At 32.2% G+C, this 14,291-nt stretch overlaps 2 protein-coding genes across 2 annotated transcripts; both read right to left on the reverse strand.

Annotated features, from left to right (window-relative positions):
* Positions 1-43: 43 nt before the first annotated feature.
* On the reverse strand, positions 44-4,388 carry LOC123720507 (myrosinase 1-like). Its single transcript, XM_045677145.1, has 7 exons — positions 4,300-4,388; positions 3,921-4,051; positions 2,611-3,281; positions 2,201-2,400; positions 1,539-1,647; positions 961-1,199; positions 44-536 (listed from the first exon to the last, which is right to left on the reverse strand). Exons 1-7 carry the CDS (start codon positions 4,329-4,331, stop codon positions 332-334), a joined length of 1,587 nt encoding a protein of 528 aa, XP_045533101.1. The 5' UTR covers positions 4,332-4,388; the 3' UTR covers positions 44-331.
* A 3,423-nt stretch (positions 4,389-7,811) lies between these two features.
* On the reverse strand, positions 7,812-10,610 carry LOC123720634 (peroxiredoxin-2-like). Its single transcript, XM_045677331.1, has 7 exons — positions 10,468-10,610; positions 10,349-10,391; positions 9,574-9,718; positions 9,027-9,162; positions 8,757-8,859; positions 8,211-8,339; positions 7,812-7,949 (listed from the first exon to the last, which is right to left on the reverse strand). Exons 1-7 carry the CDS (start codon positions 10,498-10,500, stop codon positions 7,858-7,860), a joined length of 681 nt encoding a protein of 226 aa, XP_045533287.1. The 5' UTR covers positions 10,501-10,610; the 3' UTR covers positions 7,812-7,857.
* Between the last annotated feature and the right edge of the window lie 3,681 nt (positions 10,611-14,291).

A 14,291-nucleotide genomic window follows, 5' to 3' on the forward strand; every position in this document is an offset into this window, starting at 1 on the left:
TTTTTATAAGGTAAAATAAAGGTCTTATTTTCAATAAATCCTTTTATTTTGGCTCTTACAAAGTACAAGATTCTGCTTAAATATTTACATAATTCAGCTTCAAAACAAATAAATTGTAGACATGTTAAACCTACAACAATAATATTTTATAATTACCTGTTATAACTAAATTAAAACTAGATTTTTGGTTATTAGTACATATTTCAGTTAAATGTCCTTAGAAAATGGGTCATAACTTGCCATAGAACCTAAAACTAATTTATAATTCAATTTTTTTTAATAACATAGACCTTACCAAACAAAGTTGTTTTTGCACATATTAATTTATTTACTAAATAATATTCAAAACTGCTACGGCTAATACAAATAGGAATGAACTTTTTATATCTATTGACGCGTCAGTCACAAGGTCTGGATTGTATGATGGATCTACAGTTCTTGTGCGAACGATCTCTTTGTAAACAAGTGCCGAGTATTTGGGTGTCCTTGTCTTCTCAGGATCATTCTGGTCGATTTCATAAAGCCCAAAACGTACGCTGAAATAGATGAAAGCTGTTATCATCGAAATATTTTACGAATAATTAGAATAAACAAACCATGATATTTGTATACAGAAGTTTTTATGTATCATTGTGAAGTCTTAATATGTATTTGATTCGGGCCGTGTAAATTGAAACAATAAATGTTTGCTATATTTTATATAGATTAGATGAAAACAATACTATTACATGCAGTTTCTGCAACTCATGAGAAGTCATTAACAAGAGCTTTGCTAGCCTTTGGTCAAAAGAGGTGAGGGGGGCTACTTGATTGTATCTTGTAACTTGCAACTAGAATATCCTAAGTTCTTCACCTAACAATAAAAAGCACGTTACAATATATTTATTATACGTAACGCAACTATAACAACTTGAATCTCTAATGTCCCTCCCAGCACCCCTATTAATCTACGATAGATACCTGTAGCCAAACGCCCATTCGAAGTTATCGACAAGACTCCAGGCACAGTAACCCTTGACATTAACGCCATCATCAATAGCGTCGAGTACACCATTTAAATATTCTCTATAATAATCGGCTCTATCAGTGTCATTCCGCTCACTTGCTGTCCCGAAACCATTCTCCGTAATATAGACCGTAGGGTTGTTGTATGTGTCCTTAATATATACTAATAGTTTGCGTATTCCTTGGCCGTATCTCTGAAAAACGATTATTTGAATTAAATAGATTCTTGTATTTTATATAGAAAAACACATATAGAAGTTGAGTAAAGTTACAATTAGCTTCATTTAAATCTATTAATTTATTTGGATTATAGGGTTATCATCTAACATCAAAGAGATGGTTTCTATAACTAAACATCAAATAATATGTCTTTATATTGCTGCATGGCTACTGGATCCTATTTAGGTACCTACATGTAACTGGGAAGTCTCTATTTAGTAAAAGTTCTCACAACGTCAGAAGTCTAGGATGCATGTTTGTTATGTAAGTTTAGAACAATAAATCATTATTACGTATTCATTATGGTTACTTACAAATATCCAGCCAGCAGGGTTTTTATACCAATTGGGATCGGGGAAGGTTCCTACTTGGAGATCATCATTTAAAGAAGGCACCTCATACATTCCAGTTACAGAAGAATTCCTGTTGATAATAATTGTATTAGGTACCTATTGAGATACACTCATAATTGTAGTAGCTTGGCGATTAGAAAATATTAATGAAATTCGAAAACTTTTAAATTTATGTATATTTGTGTGCACACTATATCTTCAAAATTGAAACTAAATTTTATTTAACTGTGCAGTCAATTAAAATAAAAGTTATGGTGATGATCTTGGTGTATTTTTTATTTAATAACGAATGTTTGACCATATCAGACAATACATTACATTACAATATTACTGACGACGGATATACGCCTCCGTCTAAGGCCTGCAAGTACTGCAACTACTATAATGTGTGTCCATAGGCTGCGGTAACTGCCCTTTTTTGAGTCCCTTAGAATCGTATAAAATATCCCTATCATATAAAAAATCCCACTACGAAATATTATAATGTGATATAGATAGCATCAAGATTTGCCCAATACTACGCGAAATCTAGTTTAATATACTGGCAATATTTTAAGTATGTTTGTATGATTATATAATACGTCAAAGATAATCATTAAAAAAAATCTTAAAAATTAAATTACCTATACACATAGGTACTGGAATAATGGTTTAGTCCGAAAAAGTCTGAAGTTCCTATATTATTGTTAGCCTCTTCCTGTGTGAATGGTTTTAGCCGAGATTCATTTAACCCTTGTTGTCTGCTTGCCTCTGCGACTAAATCGATCATTCTTTGTGGGTAGTTGCCTGTCGCGGAAAATATTGGGTCTGCGTATTGTCCGAGCTAAAACAGTTACAGGATTAAAACCCAATTGATCTGTCTAATAGAAATAGTTAAGCGCCTTTAGTTTAGCTTTAATGTTGGACTACATCTACAAATAATCTTTGAAAAAAAATTATGGAGTTGTAGGTAGAAGGTGCAGCAACATCATTAGATCAAATATCTAATTAATAAAGTAGGTAATTTATAAGTGAAAAAGAAATAAAAACTTACATAGAAACTCATATAATCAGCCGCACCTTGAACATCATCAGGAGAATTAGAACCCGGCATAGCCATTGTAGAGTCCAATGTTATACCTATCACGCCTCCTTGGGTTGCTCTAAACTCCTTATCATATATGTGCCAAGCTTTCGCATTTGCTAGAATGATATTTCGTCCACATTCGTAGAATCCAACACCTGGAGACCTGATTCTCGGCGCGTGAGACCCAGATGCGTAACCGAAGCTACAATGGATGTATGGTTCGTTAATCGTGATCCAATGCTTCACCCTGTCACCAAAGTTTTCAAATAAAACCCTGGAGTAATCTCCAAACCAGTCAGCTATTTCCGGAGTCAACCAACCACCCTGCTCGTTCAAGTTCTGCGGCAGATCCCAATGGTATATTGTTACGAATGGGGTGATATCATTTGCCAGTAGTTCGTTTATTACGTTATTATAATATGCTACTCCTTCAGGGTTAACATAGTCTGGACGGCCGTAAGGTAATATTCTAGGCCATGATATCGAAAATCTGTAGACGGATACACCCAACTGTTTGAGGATTTCAATGTCCTTTTTATAGAAATGGTATGAATTGGCTGCAATATCCCCGTTGGTGCCGTCCCTAATGTGATTAGGGTCTGTTCTTACCAAGTGATCCCACATTGACCATCCTTTACCTGAATTAAACAAATAGAGACATATTTTTTTTAATATTTCGGTGTTTTTGTTTATATAATAATAATAATCAATGGCACTAGAACCTTTTTAGGTCTGGGCCTCAGATTCTGTATCTGTTTCATGATCATTTGTTAATAGAATAGGCAAGTAGGTGATCAACCTTCTGTGCCTGACGCACGCCGTCGACTTTTTGGGGCTAGGACTAGCCGGTTTCCTCACGATGTTTTCCTTCACCGTTCGAGCTAATGCTAAATGTACACATAGAAAGAAAATACATTGGTGCCAACACTGCTGCTTTTTGTTTATTTACCAACGCTAATTTTAAGACAGTTGTGCAAGGTACATAACGTGTCGGTAAACTAAATATGTTTTTAGGATTATTATAACAAAATACACTAAGCCGTACTGTATCTACCGTACTCAACATTCGTTACCTAATTTAGGTAACGAATGTACGCACAATGGACCTATTGAGCGTCTAAGTGCGGAAACAGAGTCCACAACATACATACATACAATAGGTAATGAATGTTGAGTCACGGTATTTTATTTTGAAATTAGCGTGAACCAAACAAAACGAAATAAGACTTATTAGTTAAGGTTTATAAAAAGATTTTGATACACTTAATTAAACATACCTCCTTCATTCCATGCTCCCTCGATTTGATAAGCAGAAGTCGCAGTTCCGAAAAAGAAGTCACTTGGGAATGTTCTCAAATTTTTTGTTTGTTTCTCATATTGTACTGACGATCCACTAGTAGTAAAAATACTGGAATTTTAAAAACGAGATGTAAATAAAATAATTATGTAGTTTTCTTTACTCAAACATAATTTAAATGAATAACTTAATCGTTCAGTTAATTAATCATAAATTAAATAAATATGTGGGTACATTTAAAATTGTTAGTAAGAATAAATCCTATAAATTTACAAAAAACTAAATTTATTAGATCTTTTTTTAAATAGTTTTTGTTTTTTAATATTTTTGTAACAAATAACGCTTTAAATGCTACTTACCATACCACGAAAATAAATAATTTATAGAACATTGTGATCAGAAGTGAATTAGTTTGTGTGTTTTCAGTTCAGGAAATATATAATGTTTTATAAAGATAAAACAGTATCTTGATTCAATTTTAATGTTTCTATCTATATGGAGGGTAATAAATGATATAATATTTAGGTATCTGTTTATAATTTAAATACAAACTTAAAGTTTATTATTTAAATTGAATGTTTCTGGAACGCTTTCTTAATCGTTGTCAACGTTTGTAGTCCTAGTTTGATAATGTGAATAAGTTGCAAACCTGCACGCTTTATCCTACCTCACCATAGAATTATCTTGATTTTTCGATTCCATTGCAAAGTAAATAAAAATAATATTATAATAATATAATATAATAATAATATTTCTTCTAATATAATATTTATAGAAGTGCACCTAACTTTAAAAAAAATGCACGTGTACTAGTGTACACATATACGACGTGAAATTTCTTTATGACCTTATCCAACTTTACAGAAAACTTAACAAAATGCTTTTATTATCATAGACATGAATACAAATAATACAATTATTTCAATTTACTTTATTACAATTTATTACAAAATTTCATTCATTGTAATAGAATTATTATTATCATTGTTATCGTTATTATATATATTATATTTTTTTTTATTAATGGCTTCGAATCTCTTCGAATCAACCGTGGTAGGGACAAGAAAAAGATGGCAAGTAACGGAAACGTGTGACGCGTAAACGAAAAATGTGACAGTAATTTTTTTTACAACGCCGATAAAGAATTTTTAATTTCACATTGCCTTTGTTCGCTTCATGTAAACGTCCAACATGAATTGTAGGTTCCTAGGTATGCGGTACATATGTCGCAGCCAACTAGCGTAATAAGCCATTGAAGCGGCCTGAAAGATATTCAGCCGTAGGGGTTTGTAACAACATTTGATAAACATGCTGGCTAACGCTTATGGCTTTCATATGACTATGTGATGGAAATAAAAAAAGCTGAAATATCTTATATTAGAAATTCTTACTTATTACTACTACTAATATACATTATAACTTATTAGTGTTCTTATGTTTACTCTTAGTGTCAATTCACTCTTCCATACTATTTTTCATTAAACTTTGGGAAACATTATCAAATTTGTTTGCTGACGCTTTATTGACTGTAGGTGGCAGAAAGTGGAACTAAATTGACATGAACATCATGACATGAACAACTAGTCAAAATGCCTTGGAAAGTTGAAAACTAAATTTGTATGAAAATTGGTCGACACGAACTGTCATTTTCATACAAATTTAATTTTCGACATACGCTAGTGTTAAGGCATCTTGAGTAAGCCCCCAGGATATGCAAGTAATGTGACGTCATCGACTCAAGTCATTTGCCTAGCTGATTGATCAAATGGCTAAATATCATTCAGGCTGCTAGTGGAACGGCTCTGTTTAGTACAGAGACAAATGCGAAATATATATTTAAGACTAGCGGACCCGACAGACTTCGTTCTGTCAAAAAGATTTGAAATGTGGCAGTTTTTTGTTCCTACCAATTTTAAAGTCGGCGCAAAAAATCTGATGATAGGGCGATGTGTGAGGTTCAGCTCGGGTGACCACAGTATCTTCGCTTCCACAAACTTTGGCCATTCTTCTGTGACCTCATTGATATATTTTCCTATTAGTATGTATTTCAATAACTTTGCTCAGATAGGGATATTAAATTAATAATTCAAAAATGAAATCCTTTTTTTAACGCGATTTGTTTGACAGATGTAATGACGTGAAAATATAAGCATTTTATGTCGCGTGCCGAAACTAAAATAAAAGAAATAATATCGCGAAGCCAGCCAAATTAAAAATCAGTACTAATGATCGATCTCACATTTTTTGACTATTCAATTTAGTCGGGTTTGCGATACTATCACGGGTACGCGATATTGCTTAGACAACAGTGAGTGCTTTTAATTTAATATGAACTTTATTGAATAGCAATAAAGTTCAAATTGACTCTACATTTTATTTACAAAACGTTTGTATGGGAAATAGAAAAAGGCTGTTTTTAGGGTTTTTCCGGAAATTATTCTATTTTTTTAAACCTTCCCTAGACCTCCACGAACATTTCAAGACTAAGATAGGATAAATCAGTTCAGCCGTTCTCGAGTTTTAGTGAGACTAACGAACAGCAATTCATTTATATATATATATATATAGACAAACAACATTAAAAAAAATATTTTACATAATATCGCAATCTTATCTAAATCATTATGACTTAAGAACCAATTTGTTAAACATCAATAAATATTTTATTGGATAATAAAAGATAATTATTTTCGCCTTACACAAAGGATTTTACCACACAGTATGCTTGATAACACAGATAATTTCTAAAAACAGACCTGTAAATAATTTTACGTATTATGTAAATTACGACAAGCTGATCCGCGTAAATAAAGCATTTCTTGCTCAACATATGAAAATTTAATAATTGCGGCATAGATTTTTAAAATTCCCGGCCAAACAACTATTCATCTAAATGCTTAACGCGTTTAACTCAACAAACAAACTCTTCAGTTTTATAATAAAGACGTTAATTCAGTTTTATTTGAAGTGATGCTGGACCGCAAGTGGCCTGCAAGATTGTGGTGTTGGCGATTAAAGGCCGCATTACCTATGAATAAGGACAAGGGTCGGATTCCCTCATCGACGAAGGAAATCCTCAATGGCAATTAGTGGAAAATGTGAATGATTTCAGATAGCTAGCCTATACTTTCTGTTCTCAGCTAATTCCTTATGACGAGATTGCGCTGTGCCTGCGAGATGTTTCTGTTTCTTTGGGGGCCACATTTCCCATAACTAGGGGAAAAGCTCACATCACTTAAAGGAAGGAAATAATAACGTATCGAAGATACCTTTTTGTTATTGAAATACTTTCAAAGACTTTATCAATCCATTTTAGTTCCTAGCAAATAACTTCTGATGAGAGTGCGCCGTGTGGTAGAAGACACAGGGCGCGCGAGTTGAAGGAAAAACGATCAATCCCCGAAGGGTTGGATTTCGCGATGGCAATAATTTAATCACGTAGAAACGTTTTCAACTACTAAATTAAATGCTTTTCCCTCTCAACAAATTATGTGAGTTTAAAGGTGCGCGGGACTTAACCCGTTAAGAAGGCTTAGATTCGTAATACCTGGGAATTATGAGCAGTGTTGCGCCCCCCAGATCGATCCCCAGCACCAATGGATTTTGTTTGTATTTGCTCATTTAACACTCGCTCGAACGGTGAAGGAAGACATCGTTAGGTTACCGGCTTGCCGTAGACCTAAAAAGTCGACGGCATGCGTCAGGCATTGAAGGATCACCTTCTTGCCTATGCGATTAACAAATGATCATGAAACAGATACAGAAATCTGAGGCCCATACTTAAAAAAGGTTGAAGCGCCATTGATTTATTTTATTATAAAGGAGGTTATGATATTATTATGATTATTTATATAATATAACAAAAGAACAATTAATGTAAAACATGTATTTGTTTATAATATGTAAACACGTAATATCTAGTTAGCATTCTGGAAGTATTCTTTGCTTTCTTTAGGGTTTGGTTTAATTGTGTCCGCGTTGCTCTCTGGGTTCCAATTGGCAGGGCAAACTGAAAAATACAAGATTTTATTAGAATTGAAACGCGTTTACCGTCAAATACAAAGATGAATAAATAATATCTTTACTTCTTTTTACTGTTAAGTAGGAGTACCTTTTTCTTCTAAAAATAATACTGGCTGGCACTTGAAGAAAATAAATCATTTCACTCGAAAATCAAAAATAGAATGACAAGAATGTTAGTAAAAATAAATTTACCACATATCACATTTGTGGGCGCCAACGGCTATTCGTTATTATCATATAAATTTACCTTCGCCATGTTTATCTGCAAACTGGAAAGCTTTGACCAATCGCAGCGTCTCTTCTACTGATCTACCAACGCTCAAGTCGTTGACAGACATATGTCTTAATATACCCTCCCTATCTATTATAAACAAACCTGTGGATATAGAATTTTTAAATTATACCTTGTTACTCAAGCCAGTCAAAACAGGCAGGTAGGTTGCATTGATGTTACAGCATGCATTATGTGACTATCAAATAGAAATAATTTCTTAGACTCGCATTCACAGATATACAAAAATAAATGCCAAAAAGGCTTTTTTGATGTTTTGTAAATACATATTTATTCCATTAATTTATAATCAACTTTAACTGTACCTTAAGCATAGGAATAGAAAAGTATAGTTTGTACAAAACTGTATATGTATTGTTATTCTATAACTGTTATATATAACGGTACAGCCAGCCATGGTCACTTAATTTAATGCTTTTACCAGGAATTAAATGGTTAAAATTAAGTATTGATTAGTATTTGACTATGTCAATGTCCAGAGATGGCCAGTATTTTACATACCTCTTAAAGCAAAGCCATCATCTAAAAGAACATCATAGTCTTGAGATATTTTCTTTTTGTAATCAGCTAATAGTGGAATATCTATTTTTCCTAATCCACCATCCTAAAAACAACATAATAAATTGTTAAAACTGCTCTATACTAAGAGCTCCATCTAAGAGAGGTGCTACATGCTGGTAACAGTAGTTTGGATACCATTGTAAATAAAGGCAACTACTTGAAATGTTATAAATAACTGTAGTCAGTCTCAATTATAAATAAGTATAATACCTTTCTTGGAGTGTTAACCCAGGCTAAATGGCTAAATTCAGAGTCCGTGGAGACACCAATAACTTGACAGTCAATACTAGCAAACTCTTTGGCTTTGTCGCTATATGCTATCAGTTCAGTTGGGCAGACAAATGTGCTAAAACATTTAAAAAAAACTTAAAACAAGAAGCATATTGTGTGAGAAATGAACAGATGAACTTTTCACACTCATGGAAATGGAAATCATGGTAACAAATAGGGCAAACCTATATTTTACAAATTATTTATCAATATTAAATCAAATAGTTTGTAATATTTAATATTATGTACTCTGTACCTTATTCTTTCAAAAAAAATAATTATAGGACAAAAATATTGTTTCTTTTTAATAATAATTTAGTCCATGTCTGATATATCTGGTATATGCAGCAGATACATTTTGTACTAAATTTTCAGTGGCCCTCTATTCTTTCGACATTGGAAAAAATTATGGACTTTTTGGGTAAAAGAATATCTTTGCAACCAACTCAGTCCCAGGATACAAATGTTAAAAACAAAGAATACTCACAAATCTAATGGATAAAATACCAGGACAACATATTTCCCAGAGAAATCAGCAAGTTTTAGTTGATTGAATTCTCCATTTACAACAGCTGTTGCTGCAAAATCAGGAGCACGCTTTTGGACTTTTGGGGTAAATGCACAAACAGCAGCTGAAATTAAGTTTCATTTTACTGGTTTTAAAAGAATTCTATTATAAATTAAGTGTTACATTGATTAAAAACTTTATGTATTACATATTTAATTTAATTTGAAAGATTATTATTATTTAATATTTCACCTAGGTTTTACCTAAGCCAATGTAGACAAAGCTAATGTAGCCTGTATTGTACTAGTTTAAATGATAATAAAGTCTTGAGTCTACAATCTTTAAATATAAGAGTTAAATAGACCATTAAATAATTTAGACAGTGCCATCTGATGTAAATTAACTTGTTATAAATCCATGCACACACCCTTGCACTTGCACCACTATGCAAGAGGTTTACGTTTTGGTGAGATTACACATAATTGTTTTATTTAAATGGTCTCAATGCTTCCAATATAGTTGGTTGTGTGCTGTTTATAATTGTAAAAAAAAAAACAGTTTAGTGTTACTAGGTTATATTACTGCAGAAAAATTTAAATTAAAGCACTGTGGTAAAAATTAGTCGCATTAATTAAAGTTAGTTTCAAAGGTCAAAAGAGCACAGGCAGTTACAGTAGAATAGACAAAAAAAATGCAATTATTTTATATAGTACCTTAATATACATAAACACTAAACATTATATAATTTACTCACTGGTTGAGAAGTTTTTTGATATGGAAATTGCCGGCGTTAAAACCTACAAAAACAATTGTTATGAAATAGGCTAATTTTATTTAGTTTCAGATAGATAATGAAATTATTCTAATACTAACCCTTCGAACACATTGCCTAATTAGAAAAGACATTTTAGAAGTAAACAATTATTATTTTTCTTAGTCTTTTAAAATTTTAAGAAAGAACTTTCTGTATTTCTGAATTCTGATTTGTGTAATGTGTTTCAGAATTCAGACTTCAGTCTTTCATTAAAATATTTATTGTCAATTTTCATTGTCAAAGTCAAAGTCTATAAAATATCATTACCCAGATAATGTCTACTGTTATTTTAATTGATGAATTAATTCATATGTTAATATTGTCAATCACAAGTTGAACAAATGATTTATAAATTTAGTTATTTTTAGAGTTCTTTATTAACGTTTCAGTGACAACTCTAGACCCCTAGAGGGCGTTCTTACAACATACAAACGTGGCCACATTAGTTTAATTGTCTTTAGTGACATTCAGGAATACGTCTAAACTTGTAACTTCCGTATGTCAAAATCCAATTCATTTTTGTATTGAAAGTCACACTTAGTGCATAGTCTTATTTCCGCATCTTACACTTAACATGTTGTCAAGTGACAATCTCAATAGTTGAAAGCTCAAATGTGAAGATTTTAAATCTTTGATATTTGATGAAGTGTTTACCGCAATTTGTTATTGTAGTCTTTGTAAAGAGTCCATTGTACTTGTAATCAGAATATATTATTTCTACTTAAATTGCTTTACACTGAATATTAATCTTGTCTAAGTTTGAAATGATCTTACATAAGAATTAAAATACACACTCACAGGTATACTTTACCTTCAGTAGGTAATTTTTGGTTTTAGGTTGGTATCAAACCATGAAAATACATTAAATTCTATTTATTTATACTATTTATATAGTTCACTCGCGCTTACGATACTATTTAATGTTATGAATTTGTAATCTCGTATTATAAATTACGAGAAGAATCTGTAAGGTTCGTAAAAGCAAAGATAAATTTTACTGTCTAACTTGTTAGAGTGAATATTTGAAATATGTAAACATTTACAAAACACCGCAGCCATTTCACTAATTAACCAACACTGTGTTATTTGTAATACACTAAACTAGACTAAACACAAACTAGCACAAACTCATCAACGGGATAGCGTATGAATGAACTACGCGAACTAGGGATATGAATAATAGAGAATTGCTAATTTACCTCCTAATACAAACGGTCCCAATGAATCACCAGTTATTTATATAGAGTTAACGGCTACTTAAATTAATTTTTCTTCAAGAATCACCTGCCAAATACAATACTAAAATTACGCCACAAATTTGTTCGATAGGTTTTGAGTTTATCGCGTTCATATAGATAGGTACATGCGTCCAGGTGACTTATTTTATAAAATCAAAGACTTGTCTTTATGTGAGTGTATGTAATATGTAAGGATTGTAATGGTTGTGAGATAACAAATTAATGAATATACATTACAAGTTTGCAAGACGCAAATATGCAAGAATCACATCAAACTCACTGTTGTCGCGTAACGGCAAAAATAACATTATATACCTATATTTATCATTACGATATACATTATACATATAGTAATGATTAGCCAACTAAAGCCCGTATTTTAATTCATTTAACAATAAAATTACGTCTTGAGTCTTCCTATATGGGAAAAACTAATACAGCTCTTATCTTATAAGAGATTAAAGTGTCAGTTGAGAATATACGTAACTGAACTTTCAAGTAGTGGTATTAATTATATTAAGTTTAGTACCTTGTCAAACTTGGTCAGTTATGAATGCTATGTTAATATGATGTTAAGCGTTGGTATTGTTACACATTATAAAAATTACAATTTTCTAATATGTGATAAAGCCTCTCCTGAAACGGCCATAAATCACAGCTGACTGAAAACGACTCTAACTTCAGGAAGAATCGAAAAACATTTCAGTCAACCCGTCTTCGTAACAGTATCTTGAATGATGCGATGTTGTCGCGCTTACCAGGTATACCTATATAACCTACTTTACTAGTTAGTAAAAACATTTATTTTTTTCAATTATTTAATTATTTTGAATCCGTATATTATTCTAAAACCTTCTTTCGATTTTGCGCCATTTTAAATATTCTATATATATTATTATTTATTATTTAGTGTTCTCTATTAAATTACAATATGAAATGGGATGAAAAAGAAAATAGGATTGCAGTGATCGTCTTGTACAAAGTGGGTATGGAGCCGTAGGTCATATTAGATACAACAACAATTCGTCTGTCAAAACACAGAAAGGTCGGGACGGCCGCGTGCTTTTAGCAATACAAAGGCTGTTAATGCTGTTAAAGCCAGAACTCGTCGAAACCCCATTAGGAAGCAAAAACATTTTATCGCGACAAATGAAGATTCTGTCACTAGGACTCTGTCATGTATTATAAAACAAGACTTGAAGCTCGGTGCTTATTGTCGATATACAGGACATATCCTAAATCGATCTGTACAATTAAAGATACTGAATCGATCAAAAAGCCTTCTGTCGCGATACGCAGATGAGATGCACAGAAATAACCTCTTTACCGATGAAAAATTGCCACTATTGAAGAACACCACAATAAGCAAAATGATAAAATGTACGCTCACAGTTAGACACACACACACTAAAGAAGCTGCTCAAGTGTTCGGAAAGGTACAATCCTGCGACAGAGATGATTTGGTGGAGCGTGCCTTATCAAGGAGTCACAGAGCTACATTTTTGTGAAAAAGGAATGAAAACTTCAGCCAAAGTGTATTAAGATACAGTCTTGGATCATGTTGAAACCCAGTCTACACTTTTAAAAAATATACCGTGGACTTTCCAGCAGGATTCTGCACCTGGTCACAAGGAATGATCTACCCAAGCCTGGTCAGTTTTTTGACCTGTTCTAAACGACACTTGTTTTGCTAATATTGATATGTACCTGTGATAATATAAGAAAAATATAAATTATTGTTGAGGAAATTTGAGCGTTAAGCTTACATTTCTAGACCTTCACAAAACAGTGAAACAATTTCTTTAGAAGGCAAAGAAGTTATCGATTTGGAAAGTTTAATGAAATCACTGTCAAAACTTTGTTTGAGGCCTATTAAATTGTCTAAACAAATTGCGCAAAGGGGTTTTATAAACCTACGACGCGCTTTACTATTTAGTTTTTTTTTATCTTAAGGAGTTTTATGTAGTAAAAAACATAAACGATTGATAATTGTAATACTCTGTGTAATATTTCAAAAATTCTATAGATCCCAGATTAAACAATTTGTATTGGTTTTTGTGTATGTTTAGTTAGAGTCAATACATCAACCGTATATGATTGGTGTAAAAGAAAAATGTGATAGTATGGAGAAGAATGACCAGTACCTATGCTATTAAATGAATTTGTTATATGGAAGATGGCAGGAATTTACCGTTTCGGAATTGATAGTTATATTACATTACATTGATTAATTAGCCATATTAACCTAGCCAGTCTAAGCTAGCTTCATCGCAATAATAATCAGCTATCAGATGATTCCAGATGCGAATAATTATAATAAAAATTAAATAATAGGAATTTAGCAACTGCGATTGGGCCATTGTATCTTAACAGGACCTTTTTCTTTTTTTTCATACTTCACCCATAGCTACATGAAAAAAATAAAGTATGTAGGGATCCTTATTAGTAAAGACTTTTTAAATAATTGTTATTCTTTAGGTTTTCTAGGGAGTTCAAAGCTCTAATTACATTTTTTTGGATATTGCCGACAGGTAAGTGACAACTTAAAATAATTTGTGTGTGTAAAAAATAAAATTTGAAAATCGAACATTTTGTTGTTTTTAACCATGCTCAAATGTGGAATATCTATGCCACTAATACTGGTG

This window comes from Pieris brassicae, chromosome 2, assembly GCF_905147105.1.
Source record: "Pieris brassicae chromosome 2, ilPieBrab1.1, whole genome shotgun sequence".
NCBI classification, from domain to species: Eukaryota; Metazoa; Arthropoda; class Insecta; order Lepidoptera; family Pieridae; genus Pieris; species Pieris brassicae.

What these genes read in the sequence shown, in the direction of transcription:
- LOC123720634 (XM_045677331.1), bottom strand. Translation starts at nt 10,500, where the DNA reads ATGTCTTTTCTAATTAGGCAATGTGTTCGAAGG. An exon ending in TTAGGCAATGTGTTCGAAGG is followed by an intron (nt 10,392 to 10,467) that starts GTTAGTATTAGA and finishes TTGTTTTTGTAG; the next exon opens with GTTTTAACGCCGGCAATTTC. An exon ending in ATCAAAAAACTTCTCAACCA is followed by an intron (nt 9,719 to 10,348) that starts GTGAGTAAATTA and finishes ACTTAATTTCAG; the next exon opens with CTGCTGTTTGTGCATTTACC.
- LOC123720507 (XM_045677145.1), bottom strand. Translation starts at nt 4,331, where the DNA reads ATGTTCTATAAATTATTTATTTTCGTGGTATG. An exon ending in TCCAGTACCTATGTGTATAG is followed by an intron (nt 1,648 to 2,200) that starts GTAATTTAATTT and finishes TATTATCAACAG; the next exon opens with GAATTCTTCTGTAACTGGAA. An exon ending in ACCCTGCTGGCTGGATATTT is followed by an intron (nt 1,200 to 1,538) that starts GTAAGTAACCAT and finishes ATCGTTTTTCAG; the next exon opens with AGATACGGCCAAGGAATACG.